This window comes from Mandrillus leucophaeus, unplaced genomic scaffold, assembly GCF_000951045.1.
Source record: "Mandrillus leucophaeus isolate KB7577 unplaced genomic scaffold, Mleu.le_1.0 Scaffold481, whole genome shotgun sequence".
NCBI lineage: Eukaryota > Metazoa > Chordata > Mammalia > Primates > Cercopithecidae > Mandrillus > Mandrillus leucophaeus.
In genome coordinates, this window is record NW_012105154.1 from 2050277 (window position 1) to 2064113 (window position 13837).

General features: G+C 36.6%; 1 protein-coding gene across 1 annotated transcript in view; it reads right to left on the bottom strand.

The window, feature by feature from the left end:
• Positions 1-10223: 10223 nt before the first annotated feature.
• Positions 10224-13837, bottom strand: part of LOC105550404 (catenin alpha-3-like) — an 85110-nt gene continuing 81496 nt past the window's right edge. Inside the window, exon 3 of the mRNA XM_011995312.1 lies at positions 10224-10599. Coding sequence (XP_011850702.1) covers positions 10312-10599 — 288 coding nt within the window. The 3' untranslated portion in view covers positions 10224-10311. The remainder of the gene's footprint in view (positions 10600-13837) is intronic.

Consider the following 13837-nt stretch of genomic DNA (forward strand, 5'->3'; position numbering starts at 1 on the left):
AGAAACTTACTTTGCTTTCCTCCACCATGGTAAGATTCCCATGAGCAGCATTTTTTTTTCCCTAGTGCTGCTAATTACTTTAATTAACCTGAGGAGCCCACATCTTGATTCCAAAACATTCACGCTTCTTTCTATCATCCATAACCCTTTCGCATATAACAGCCCCTCAAGAAATATTTTGCTGTTGAAAAAACAAATGAGCAAGAAACACCCGGTGGCTTTTCCTTATCAGTAACTTTCATTTACCTAAGGCAGTGGCAGCGTTTAGAAAGAGTGGCAGGAAGAATCATGAGTTTTCATTCTTTCCCTGACATTAGTTTTGTTTCTGTTAACATAGAAATTACCAAAGCTCGCAGAATTTTGGTTTGCATAGTTCAGCAGGTGGCCCAGGTTACAGAGCAGTAGGGTTCTGCATTCATTCATTTGAAATAAACTAATTCATGGTTTTGTACTTTCCTTTCAAAAATATCAGTTGGGTTCCTCCCATGTGCTGTGCCATTCAGTGTGCCAGTTGTTGGAGATACAAAGGTATACATGATACAACTGTCCCAGGATTTCAGAATATAATGGAGTCAAGGGACTCAAACATTTCTCTGGCGTTGGCGTTCTCTGGAACAGCATTAGGGTCTTCTAAACCTAGCCTCAGAGTGACTGTGACATAACTGATTAACCTAGTGGGTGGGTGATGCTATGAGCACTTATTGGAAAGAAGGAGCCATTCCAGTTTCCAGCTGTGGATCCCCAGCATCACCACGCAATCTTCCTCCGAAGCAGAACAAAAGCATAGTTAGTTCTCTCCCCCTACCTTCTCCAATGCAATGCCTGCAGATGGCAGACTCCCAAGGGAGGTGTTCAGATCTGCATTCAGGAGGATAGCCCACTTTTGGTTCTTTCAGTTTCATGTGAATAGTACTCCATCCACTGCTAGCAAACTGTCTTTTCTGATGTTAGAAGGGAAACATGCAGATTTTATCTGCACACCTAACATCCTGTCACTATCAACAACTAAAGGGACAGTGAGAAGGCAAGAGTGTGGCAGGAAGGAGAGCATTTCACCTCTTTCTGAAGCTCAGAGTAACAGATCCCTGCCTCCAGGCTACCTCCCTGAGCCTCAGGCACAAAGGACAATGTTGTAAAAGCCTGTGTATGTTCCACTCTACCTAAACCCCCACTCTGGTCAGCTCCCTTGGGTTTGACATTCCCTTTGTCTTCCTGAGAACTCCCTTTTCTGGCCTATACACCAAGGGGACTTCTCCTTTCTAAAACTATGAAATTCAGACAAAGTAGGAAGTCAGGGTTACTGGACCAGGGACAGCAGCTTTTCCCCAAGAGGCCACAGGATGGACATGCAGTGACTGGAAGTTACATCTCTGAGTTACTGCTCCTGGATGGAATATTTAATGGTCCTGCCCAGGAAATGTCAGGGCATCAGCTCAGCCTCCAGGCAGAAACAGACTCTTCTTGCCAAGAGTGCTTTTAGTTCCACTTCTACCCCCAGAGCAAGCATGACAAACTGATCAAGGCAGATAGAATGCTGCTGCCAGAGCAATTATGGGCTTCTGGGGCCCAGGACAGAATGAAGCAGAAAGGCAACATGACACTGGCATTTCCATTAACAAAGTCAGATGGCGTCTGGCAGAACTGAATCAGGGGAAACATGGTCTTTCAGAAGAATTAAGTGACGAAGACAATATTTAGAGACTGCATTTTGGGAACTTGCAGACTGAGACTTAGCAGTAGGTGTTCTGAAGTAGTAAGGGCCCTGAAGGGAGAAAATGATGGTATTGATGTTCTAGAGTAGATAGCAACAGCCTATGTGACCCCTGAAAGAGGATCCAGAGGCTATCCCCATGGGATTCATACTGAGAAAGGATTATTATCAGCCTAAAGATGAGGAGGCCAAGATGGATGTTAAAAACTCACCAATTTTTAGATACAAGAGCATTGGTAGTACCAATGGTATTCCATGACCACTAGGGAGTATGTGTTTGGACATTCTCAGAAAAGTTATTGATCATTTTCATAAAGTCCTAAGCTAAAGAACAACTCTTGAGCTACACAGATAGAACTGTTAAAGACATGTCCAATGCCCAACACTAGTGCCTGTATTAGACCAAAAATGCTCATTTAGACTACGAATTTAATTCTATCAGATATGCTTCAGGTTACTTGTATGCATGCAGTAGTTTGGAAAAATGCCTTCATGAATTATAATATGCAAAACTGAAGGAGAATGAGAATGAAGGTGACACTTAGAAACACATGGTTGGACTACTCAGCAAATTATTAATCTCCATTTTATTTGTCCCACTCAAGAAATCCACCACCAAATATCAACATAAAATGCATAGCTAATCTTTTCATTTTTGTTACTTTAACACACAGGTTTTAATTTTCAGTTGAACAAATTCTTAATGAGCTACAGAGTGATGTGTGTTGAAATTAGAAAAAAGTAAAATAATACTATATAACCAAAACAAACCCAGTGTTACATATGTGAAATAATGCAATTAAGAGCACAATTAAAAAAATTATTCATTCAGTTAAACACAAAAGACATGCAGGGTCTCAAACAAAGAGTATTTGGGCTTCTATGTCAATGTCATAGGATAGTAAAGAGTTTTTTCTATTTCTGGATAAATAATTCATTTTTATTGATTGGCAAAACTACTTTAAGGATAAATATGGACCAGAAAGGCCTACAGTGTTTTTGCCCAATTTTATCTACAGCCAAAGCACAAAACGACTTTGAACTGGTCATTAATATAGTAGGCAGTTCATTCGATCACATTCTGTCTGTGCAGAGCAGGGTGAAATGAACAAGCAAGATGGTCAGAAACACCTCAGATGCCACTAAACTTAAGCTCCCAAGATATTGCTTCAATAAACATGACCATTGTGAATTGGTTACTTTTATTGCATCTCAGAAAGTCTTAGTTTAAATCTGCTTTCATCCTAAATTATCATGTGCATATTACCTTCAGAGAGGTCATTACATTTAAGCTGTCAAAGTTGTTGCTTATAATAGTACATAAAGGATTCTTTTCCCCCAAGTTGCTATGAAACTAAAGCCATAATCAAAATGGAAAACAGGGGCATCTGGAAATCTTTCTCTGGAAGTTTTAATTTATATTTAATCACCCAACTTTCCCAAGAAAATTTTGTTTTAAGCCTCAATTATTAGGTACTAAATTGGGCATAACATATGTCTACTTCTGTTTTCAGGGACTTGTTAGTCACGGATATGGAGGAGAAACTATTATGCTATCATTTATATCTAAGGAAATTTTCTTTGGAGGGACCATACCACATGAGAAAAATTTGCAAAATCAACAAGACAGTTGCTGAAGTTCTCATATTTATATCCCTATGGACACAGTGTATACTAACATGTAAGAATAGAGCGTTATAATGGCATAAGATTTGGCAAGCAATGGAACGTGATTTTTATAGTAGTTTAAAATTAATTTTATGTTTAAATATTCAGGAAGGAGGAAAGTTCTGTTTAACTGAGAGCAGGGGCTAACATCTCTGACTTACTCCTTTGCTTTATTAATAAACACTCCACTACAAATCTGGTGTTAAAAGCCCAGGTCAAGGAAATCCCTTAGTAGAAGCTCAACTCCCAGTGAATACCACAGAGAGGTTCAGGTAATTTACACAGATGGGAACCTGATGTGACATACCTAAGGTTGGCCTGAGTCTGCATAAGCTGGGCTGTCAGAATAGAAAAACAAGATATCTACAGGCTTTTAACTATTGATACGACTATTCAATGGCTTTAAATGTTTAAAGAAGTGTCACAGACCTCCAACACCAAATAACCAGAATAAAAATAACCATCCTTCTTGAAAATGCCAAGGAGATAAACTTTGGAACTGGAAATATTTCATTTGAAATGAAAACCTAGGAACTGCTCTGCTAATATTAAGTAGCTTTTGTACATGTTCTAAATTGAAGAAACATTTAGACGTAATTGTTAGAAATCTGAGCCTTTTTGAAAGATAATTTTCTTCTTGAGGGCTTTCCTTTCCTACAGTTGGGAACAGGCACCATCATGACTACCAGATACATAAAAGTGACGATCCCAAATATACACATTCCACTGCTCAAACTAGGAATGTGTGAATTTCTCATGTGGTTCCACCTTAAGAAATACGAGAAAGTCATTTAACTCTCCAAGGCCTGAGATGTGAAAGCCTATCCAGCAACATGGGCAAGAAGAGTCTAGCCTTCAGTTGACTCTAAAAAAGGTCATGTAATTTTAAAAAACCAAGTTTACCTGTATTCAGGCACATACTATGCACACGTGTGACCTCCATAAAGAAGGAAAGATGTATTTGCCACAGTTTGGGTAAATTTCAAATACAGGGAAACTTTATCTTACTACAATAATCTTTGGCCAACACTCTGCTGCAATCTATAATTTTAAACACAGTCACACGTTAGCAGTAAAAGAGGAAAGGAGTGGCATCAACAAATGGTATTAACCAACCAATACTGAAAATGGGCCGAAAGAGGCATTTTCGTTAACACTTTCTTCTCCATGGTAATAAAAGTAATTTAGCAAAGGTGGTCCTCTTCTTTCAGATCACATAAATAACTTACTTCCCATGTACCTGACACGCTACATTCAGTTATTAGAGGTGAGATTATTCAGCTAATTAGATATCTGTCTTGAATGACGTAAAATACATATTAATATATTTTTTAAGTTTATATAATTTTTGCTTTTACACAGGAGGCCAGCCAGCAATTGAAATGTGTATCTCATTATTAACTGACAAATTAAATCAAAATTTCCAAGAAATCTGGATGTCATGGTGGCTAAAATTTCAGAATACGGGGTGTAATAAACCTTATTTTAAAGCCAGTGAGACTTTGAGCAAGATTCTTACCCTGTTTAACCCTCAGCTGCTTTGTCTATGGAATGATGTTTATCCTATAGGGTTAGATGGAGGATTGAATAAGATAATAGTATTTAACACAGAGATGGCACGTGAGGGCAAGGATCACTACTTGTTTTGTTACATGGTGTATCCTAAGAACCTAGAACAGTGCCTGGAACATCATAGTTGTTTAACAAATAGCTGTTAAATATATGAAGGTGTGGTTACCCAGATTGGCTCCAATATTGAGAAGAATTTCACCTATCAACAGTCAGGAGAATGGCTGAATTTCTGTTTCTCAGCTTGCAAACAATATTACAAAATCATGCTCAAAATATGTGTAGTTCATCCTTTTGCCTTCAACACGACTTCACCAAACCACCAAGACAAGTGTCTCATTCTATCCTTAATATTTTCCTCAGGAGGGCTGCTCAGTCTTCTAGAATCAAAAAACTCTCCCCTCCTCTATGAAAGCTAAATGCTTCTGCAACTACCCCTCTCAGACCCTTCCCTACCTCTGGCACCTTCTTATTTGTTGTCCCTTTAGACTACTCTGTATCGTCTCCATTTTTCTCCAACTTACCAAACTCATACTGAATATCAATCCATGCAGTTTGTTTCCACAGACGAGTGGGGACTGGTAGATGCCATAATGCAGCCAGCAGCCGTGAAGCATCTCATCTCATCTCAGAATAAAACTTAAGGTCAGCCCCACAGCCCATCTATTGCCTGCAGATGGGATTCTGGTCAGATTGAATTCCATTTGGAGACAGTTCTCTCAATTAACATTATTTTATTTTAGAGTGTCCAGAAATGGATTCTATCTTGTCTGTTAGGGGGAAAATATTCCCACGAAAGATGACTAGTGTTTTAAACTATTCTTTATTTTGCTTTAACAGAATATATGTTCTTGTTCATGTGAATTGGTTAAAAATGCCAAAAAGGTATTTAAAATTTTACTTCTTCTCTTTCTTTCTCTTTGAGATGTCTAAGATAGTGTTAGGAACCTCATTCAAAACATTTTTAACTACAATTGGTTTTTAATAGCATCCAAGTTTTCTTTCCTAATTAAAACCAAAACGCCAAAACAAAAACTCTCAAACTGCTATTGTTATTAGTCCTGGCTTATTTGTTTAGTGGTAAAATGGAAAATACTAACGTTGAACATATCATAATGATATGGGAAAAGAGTCATAAAGAAAGAAATGGAATTTTCATATAAACAAAAACAGTAACATCTCAGGTGGCAGAAATTTTCCTACTTTACTTAAAAAGAATTCTTAAAATAATATAAAATTATGTTCTTTTTAACTGAAATATTTCTGACTTTACAAACAGAAAAAAGGAATACTTGATTCCTAAATATACAATAGGCAGGCTGTCTTGGCAAAAAATAGGCCCACAAAAGAAAGTACAGATTTCATTCAAATTCAGATTCTGGTGCCTGCTTTGCCAGTCTAAAGAACTATTTACAATGAAACTGAAAGAGGCTGTCTATTCTGCAATGAGTTCACAAGAGAATGGTGGATATCATCAGGAAAAGTCTCAGATCTTATTCCACTCATTCTGCCACTATGTAGAAATCTGTAGCTATGGGAACCACAATTTCTAGGACAGAAATGAACATTTGATACCAAAATTTAAGAATGTTTTGGAGAATAGAAAGACTAAAGGAATAATGTTGCTGGAAATTAAAATTCATAATTTTGACTAAACCTCTGTAAAATTTATTAGTCAATTTATACCTGGGATAGAGATGAGAGACAGGAGAGAGATATTTTTGGTTCACAGAAGAAGAGGAAAGGGCATTAGTTGGAGTAATTGGCTGTGATGGGCAGTCCTGACTACACTATTTTGGTAGGAAATTGTTAGCAATTAACAGGATACCTAGCCCAGAGGTGGGTGAGATGAGAAGAACACCTTCAAAGAGAAGGTTTAGCAAGCCATTGAAGTCACTTCCTCTATTGTTACACATTAGGCTTTTCAGCCACTGATTATTTAATTTGAGGAGCATTAATTATTTGGTCTGAAGGCCCAAGTTGTGCACTTAATTGTATATTCACTATTTTAGCTTGAAATTGAAAACCAACTGCCTTTGAAGCTAAAGGTGTCAAGAATGCCAGACTGCAAGAATGGGTGTCTCTGTGTAGCTGTGGAGGCCCTTATTCCCTGTACATAAGAGATTTTTATGGGGAACAAATATGTTACATTGATCTTATGTTAAAAGATTTCGAAGGCCAGAAGGCACACTTGTGAATGTGAAGACTGTATTGTCTTTTCTAATACATTTGTAGTTTGCACTCATATAATAAATAATAAATAAACAGAAAGGAACAATGAACAAATTAGCTGAGAAATTTAGTGTTTGAGTTTTTTCTTGACTCAATCAAGAACTATCCAGAAATTTACTTAGAAAGAAACATTTTACTCCAATAATTTTAATTTGTCATAAATTAAAGGGAACAATTTCTATTTTTCACTTTTTATATTTGATGAAAATCTTCAAATTTCTCTAATTAGGAGAAAACCCTTTAGTGGATTATTATTTCATAATTTTTAAAAAAATTTTCATTCTAATTCCAGTCTAACATTTGGCAGGGATACTGGTGGGTAACCAGGGATGGAACTGCTTCTGCGGGTGGTAAACACCCTCTCCTCCCTCTCAAGGAATGCTTTTCCCTATGTAAATTAACACAAATCGATTTCATTAAAAGAGAAAGGTGAGTTCTTATTAGCAGGATCAAGCAAATATATGATCAGAGGAAGCACTAATCTCTGTGACAAGACATCAAAAGGTACTTAGGTGGATCACCAAATTATCACTCTCATTAAGAAATTTCTGGCATTCCTCTGCAGAAGAAATACCTAAACATAGATGTGTCATGCTGGTTAATTTAACTACATAATAGAGAGATTTATTTGTATCTCACTGCTAGTTTTTCTTGTATATAAGCATTTGTTTTATTGGCAGGTTTGAATCAAACTAAATCTTGAACTGCGGTCTACTACAGGAATTCACTCAGGTAGACAGATGCCTTTTTTTGCTCTATGGGTCTTGTCTTTATGTCACCATTGATTATTACAGCAGATTAACTCCCAGGATATTCATTGAGTTAAAAATTTTACTGTTTTGTTTAATTATAGTTTGCTTTGAGTTAAGCTGAAAATTTGCCTAGGTTAAAGAGGAGAACTTGTTAACATCTCACTTTGGGTAAAAAGTCATTTTTAACAAAGAGATGGAGGTTACTTGGTAATTGTATAATTTCAAGTTATTTCTGTTCTTGTGGTGTCCAATACTGCATGTTCTAAACTCCAACACGTGGAAAGATGACGTTAGGTCAAGTGGACATTAGATTTTCTAAATGAGATGCTTATGATTCTTGCAAATGTGGCTTTAGGAGCTAAGATATACAGCTGGTAGTTTGGTGATTTCAAAAAATTTTTCTATACAGCTGGTAGTTTGGTGATTAAAAGAAAATTGCTCTCTCCACTAAATTATAAATTTATACTTCTATCTGGAATAACGATGTACCACAGATGTCACTCTTGCAACATCTACACTTAGAGCAGAAAATGATGGCAGCATTTCAATAAAATAGAGATTTTCTTATTCTCTATTTGCCTCAGTCACCTAGATAATTCTGAAAAACAGAGTCATCTGAATTCCCTAATTCCCTTCTTCACTGCCTTTTCTTCTGGGCAGTGCATTCTGTTCAGAAGAACTATTGTAGCCCAGTCTATGGTGCAAAACAGGGAGGAGTTTATTGCCTTCACCTCCTAGGAAGTTTTACACTGAGCTCAGGCAACCCAGCTACTGGGAAGATTGAAATAATTCATTACAAGAAATTTAACATTTCCTGCATAATTAATAATGACCTATTAAATAGATCCTTTTTTTCCCACACCATTATGCGTAAGATTCCACACATATCATACTGTCAATCTTTAGGCTTTCATATGTTTTATGCATCCTTTTACCCAAACCGGTTCTCCTAATATCAACTGGTATTGTACGTGTAAATTTTTTTCTCATCAATCTAAGGTTACATTGTTGTTGAGACAACTCTCATCAATGGCAATGTTTTACAAGTAAAAAGTTACAATGCAATACTATTATGATAATATAGAATAGAAAATGTTTTTTAAAGTCTGTGAATCAGAACTCTATGAATGAGAGAAAGTGAAAACAATACTTATGGCCTACAAAGAGTTTCTGTTAAGGACATTTTGTGAAAGACAGAGAGAGGCAGGTCGTCAGGGGAGAGAAAAAGAGAGGGGGAATGAGACAGAGAGGTACGCTAGACTCTAAGACTATTATGAAGTTCCTTATGAACTCAACTAGGAATGAACACAGTGACTGGAGTTATAAAGTGACCCCAGTGACTTTTATTTAAAAGAACGTTATTAAAATAACTCCAGCTACATTGCCGTTAACTTTGCTTCATAGTTCAATGCTACAATTCATGCAGTTATATTTTACTCAATGCCAAAAGGTTTTTCAAACTGGCATTTTCCTTTTAATTACCATTGCAAGCTGATAAAAATGTATTTTTATGTTTGTAAGAATAGGGTCATACAGAACTTACACTTCTGTTGTTATTAATATAACTCACTTTGGGATACAGTTTGTGTCTCATTTCCCCAGTGGGTGGTAACTCTTCTTTCACATATGTATTCAGATAGGCCTAACACTCAAAAGTACAGAATTTTCTAACACATTGGAAACCCAAAAGGTGCATGTGTGGCATCAGAACTCATTGTAACCTTTATAATGTTAAGAAAACATTTCATTAATAACCAAGGTTGACCTTCAAAATCCAGCAAGTAGCCTGACTATTCAAATTGGATTAGTTTATAATGGATGTTAGCCTAATAAGTTGACAATGAGTACAGCTATCTAGAGATTACAAGTTTGTTTTTTAGCCATGGCAGGAATCATACATTTCTGCCAGGTTAGATCAGGTAAAGAAAGCATGGAGATTAAATGGGAAAATATTTTATAAAAGTCTTTTGTTTCTATTAAAAAACCAAGTCAGGAGCTCATGTTAGTGTTTTACTTAAAGATAAGGATGATAAGTGCACTTGAAGTATTATGGATAAACAGGAATCTCTTGCATCTCCTGTGTTTATTTGTTAACAAATAGTAGATAATCTCTATGATGGGAAAGACTGAATGACACGTGATAATTCCATTCATTCAACAAGCAAATATTCATTAACTATTAGGTGCTGACCATATAGAAATGACAATGACATGATCCCAAATATATATTGCTTATGTTGATTTGGCGCCCAATATTTTATGTTATTTGTGAGTTAAACACCAAAACTTAGTGAAATTACAGAACTTCTTAAGTGTAAAATAAAGCAGTGTGGTTAGCCAGGATTTTGTCATATAGGCACTATAGGTAGAAGAGTGGTTTCAGTAGATTTGTCTTCCTCTAAATTCACTCATGACTTGAACTGGATGGATTTTTTTCTTTGCTGAGCCTCGTCTGACAGCTGCACACGTTTCCTCTGGCTTCTCTCTTTTAATCAAGGGTTTTTTTGCAGGAGCCTTCATTCTCCACATCACAACTGGGTGCCGGGGCCCAGCAGGACTCTGGATTCGGATGATCTTGGTTGAGGCAATGTAAGACATTTTCACTGTTTGCACTACAGCATTCATTAAATTTTTGGCTGCTTGGATCAGGGAGGTGACACTGTCCAACTGTAGGGAAAAAAAAGAAAAGAAAAGAAAAAAGAGCTATTATTCCAGAATGCAATTAAGAATTTAAGAGATTTAATGTTATTGAAGCCAAAGAACACCACTTTGCTTTTACCTCAGAAATGAATGAGTTAATCATTTTATACAACTATGTATAGTTATCTACCTCAATCAATACATCATTTTTGATCAGTTATCTATTTATCTGATACATCAATTGATTCACAGTCTATCTTCTAAGATGATATCATAGAGAGATTAATTTCTTTCTCTTGGCTTTCAGTGATATCATGTAAATTCTGCAGGGCCCCAATCCACATAATATCACAAGGCCAGATGGTCACTCTTTTCTTTGTAATGGATCTTTCTATTTCCAGGAGATAATCCTGAGCTCTTTCTGTAAGACAGGATTATCTGCAATAAAACCTATAAATAATTTTATATTAAAACAATTGAAAATTCTCCTCAGGGAATAGTTTAAGATAAATATCATACATACATGTAGGTAAAGACATGCATATATACTAGTCTCTTTCTTGACTATTTTCCAAATAATTGCACCTAAAAGGGTCTCTTTTTTTAACACAGAACTCTTATTTTATCCTATAGTATTTTAAAATAAAATTGGGGCTCTATAATCAAATGAAGTTGAGTTTAAATTTCAGGTCTGTCATTTGGCAACTAGGAAAAATCATTTAACCACTTTTGCCCTAGTTCTTTCACTATTAAAAAGAAAAAAAAAAAAGCAAGCATGTCTATTAAAGGAAAAGTAATACATGTAAATAAACTAGTACAGTAACTGCCAAATAGTTGATTTTTATTAAATATTATTTTCTTTTTTTGCTATGAAGACTGACAAAATTGCTTAATGGTAAGGACGCATTAATGAGATTAAAAAAACATTTTTCCACATGATTCTGTTTTTGTTATATTTTCTGGTTTGGGTACACAAGCAATCTCAAGGAAAAATGAAATGGTATTCCCAGAATCTTACAAAATACCTTATAACTAAGCTAAGCTGAATTTTTTTTTTTTTTTTTTGAGACAGAGTCTCCCTGTTGTCACCCCGGTTGGAGTGCAATGGCGTGATCTTGGCTCACTGTAACCTCTGCCTCCCAGGCTCCAGCAATTCTCCTGCCTCAGCCTCCTGAGTAGCTGGGATTACAGGCGCCCACCACCACGCCTGGCTAATTTTTGTATTTTTAGTAGAGATGGGGTTTCATCATGTTAGCCAGGCAGATCTCGAACTCCTGACCTCAGGTGATCCACCCGCCTCAGCCTCCCAAAGAGCTGAGATAACAGACATGAACCACCGCGCCCAGCCAGCTCATTCCTTTTTATACAACCAATGTCTCTTCCATTATTTTAGTTTGGCAGATTGTCATCCACCGCCAACTCATACAGGAAGATGTGCCTCCACTCTCACCCCTCTGTAATGCGTGCTGTCAGGATTGAGACTCACACACTCGCTCTGTAGTTACTAAAATCCATCAGCAGCCGCCTAGCCTGAGTCGTCTGCCTTTGCTGTTCGAGGAGTCTCTTCTCACATACCGAATAAATGAGCAGAGGAAAGGAGAAAGCTGAGGTTATGTGCCTGGAGCAGTGGTCTAGCCGGTTGCTTCCTGGGAAAGGAATTTAATTAGCTCTATTATATGCCAAGCCTGAAATCCTTGAAAAGGTAACAGCAAAAAATATGTAATGTGAAAGGCAATAATACTAGGCAACTACACATCTTTAAGTCTTTTTACTTTTTGAAGCCAGAAATGTAAAATCTGTGCATGTGGCAGGAATGACAAATGTTTTACAAACATGAAAAAGGATTTCATGAAGCACTCAAATGTATTTTGGAGGACATTTGGAGCTTCTGAATCTGTATACAACTTAAAAAAATACTAGTCTTTGAATAGAATACCACATTTGTTATTAAATTATTTCACAGACAGATTGCAAGTTAAAATCTGTCTTTTAATAATTAACAAAAACCTCCTGGACTCCAGTTGATGGGCTAATTATTATAAGGGGTTTCCAATCCCATCACAGAAATAAGCCAGTTTTCTAAATGGGGAGATAATAGGAGTACTGTTGAGAATCCTTGGTTATGCCATTGCTCAAACATGAAAATATTGGGTTTGTCCCAAGGGTTCTGCACCATCACAAAGTCATTCATGGAAGCAGGTCCCAAGGACCTCCTGTCATTCAGGATTTCACCAATAACTTTGGTTTCACCTAAAACTTGCATTATTCTTTCTTCCTTTTAACTCTGAATTTTGTCTTATACACTGTATTTATTTTATCACCTTTTGATTTTTTTTCACGTAAGTGGTATCATCTATCAACCAGCAGTGCAGGGAGGTTGCTGACATTCCATTTATGCCTCAAAGTGTGAAAACTGGCTTGTCTTCTTTCCTCACTGAATCAACAAATCCCTGCCTGTGTTATTGTGATCTTTTATTCTGGCCTCTCCCAAATCCTTTGATTTTTAAAATCCTAAATGGTTATAGTAAAATCTTCCCCACCTGACTCGGGAAAACCACCAGACAAATTATCCCTCTAGTTTTGCAGAGGGATAGGACGGTTACTGAAAGAATATAGTTATTTCATGAGGAACTCTTGTAGAAGACTGTATGAAGATCTTCGAGGTCTAAGAACTATGTGCATTACGATGCACCTACCAGCTACCAGTTAAATCACAGGCTACACAAGCAATGGGCAAAGTCAAGCCTAGCTAATGGTAGAAAATTGTATTCAAGGCCCAAGCAGTGTCTCAGGCCTACTTGTAGAGAATAACGACGCACAACTTAATGCCTGCAAAAAATTATTAAACATCGTTTCATCCAGGTCTACTTTCATGAAAAATCCTTTAAGGGAAAAATTCAATAGGATCCTCTCTGTAAAAACAAAGGCAAATTTGCATAAGGTAATGCACTGCTTTTGGGTCTGTGTTCAATTTATTTGAACAAAATTTTCTGAACTTCCCAAATGTACCTGTACAAGACAAGAATGTTAATTTATTCTAAAGGCCTGGTGGAGCAAAACAACCGACTATAAAACTCAGATCCTTAAACTCTTTTACTATTACAAATCACTTTTATTAACTGAAAATTCTTTCAGTGAAATATAACTTGAAACGTTTACCATAGAGGAGACATTTTTTTCCTAACATCTGGTAACACTCCTCTCTGATCTAGATGAAGTGTTTTTGACCAAGGTATCAATTAGGAACAGTAATGTCATCTAAGTC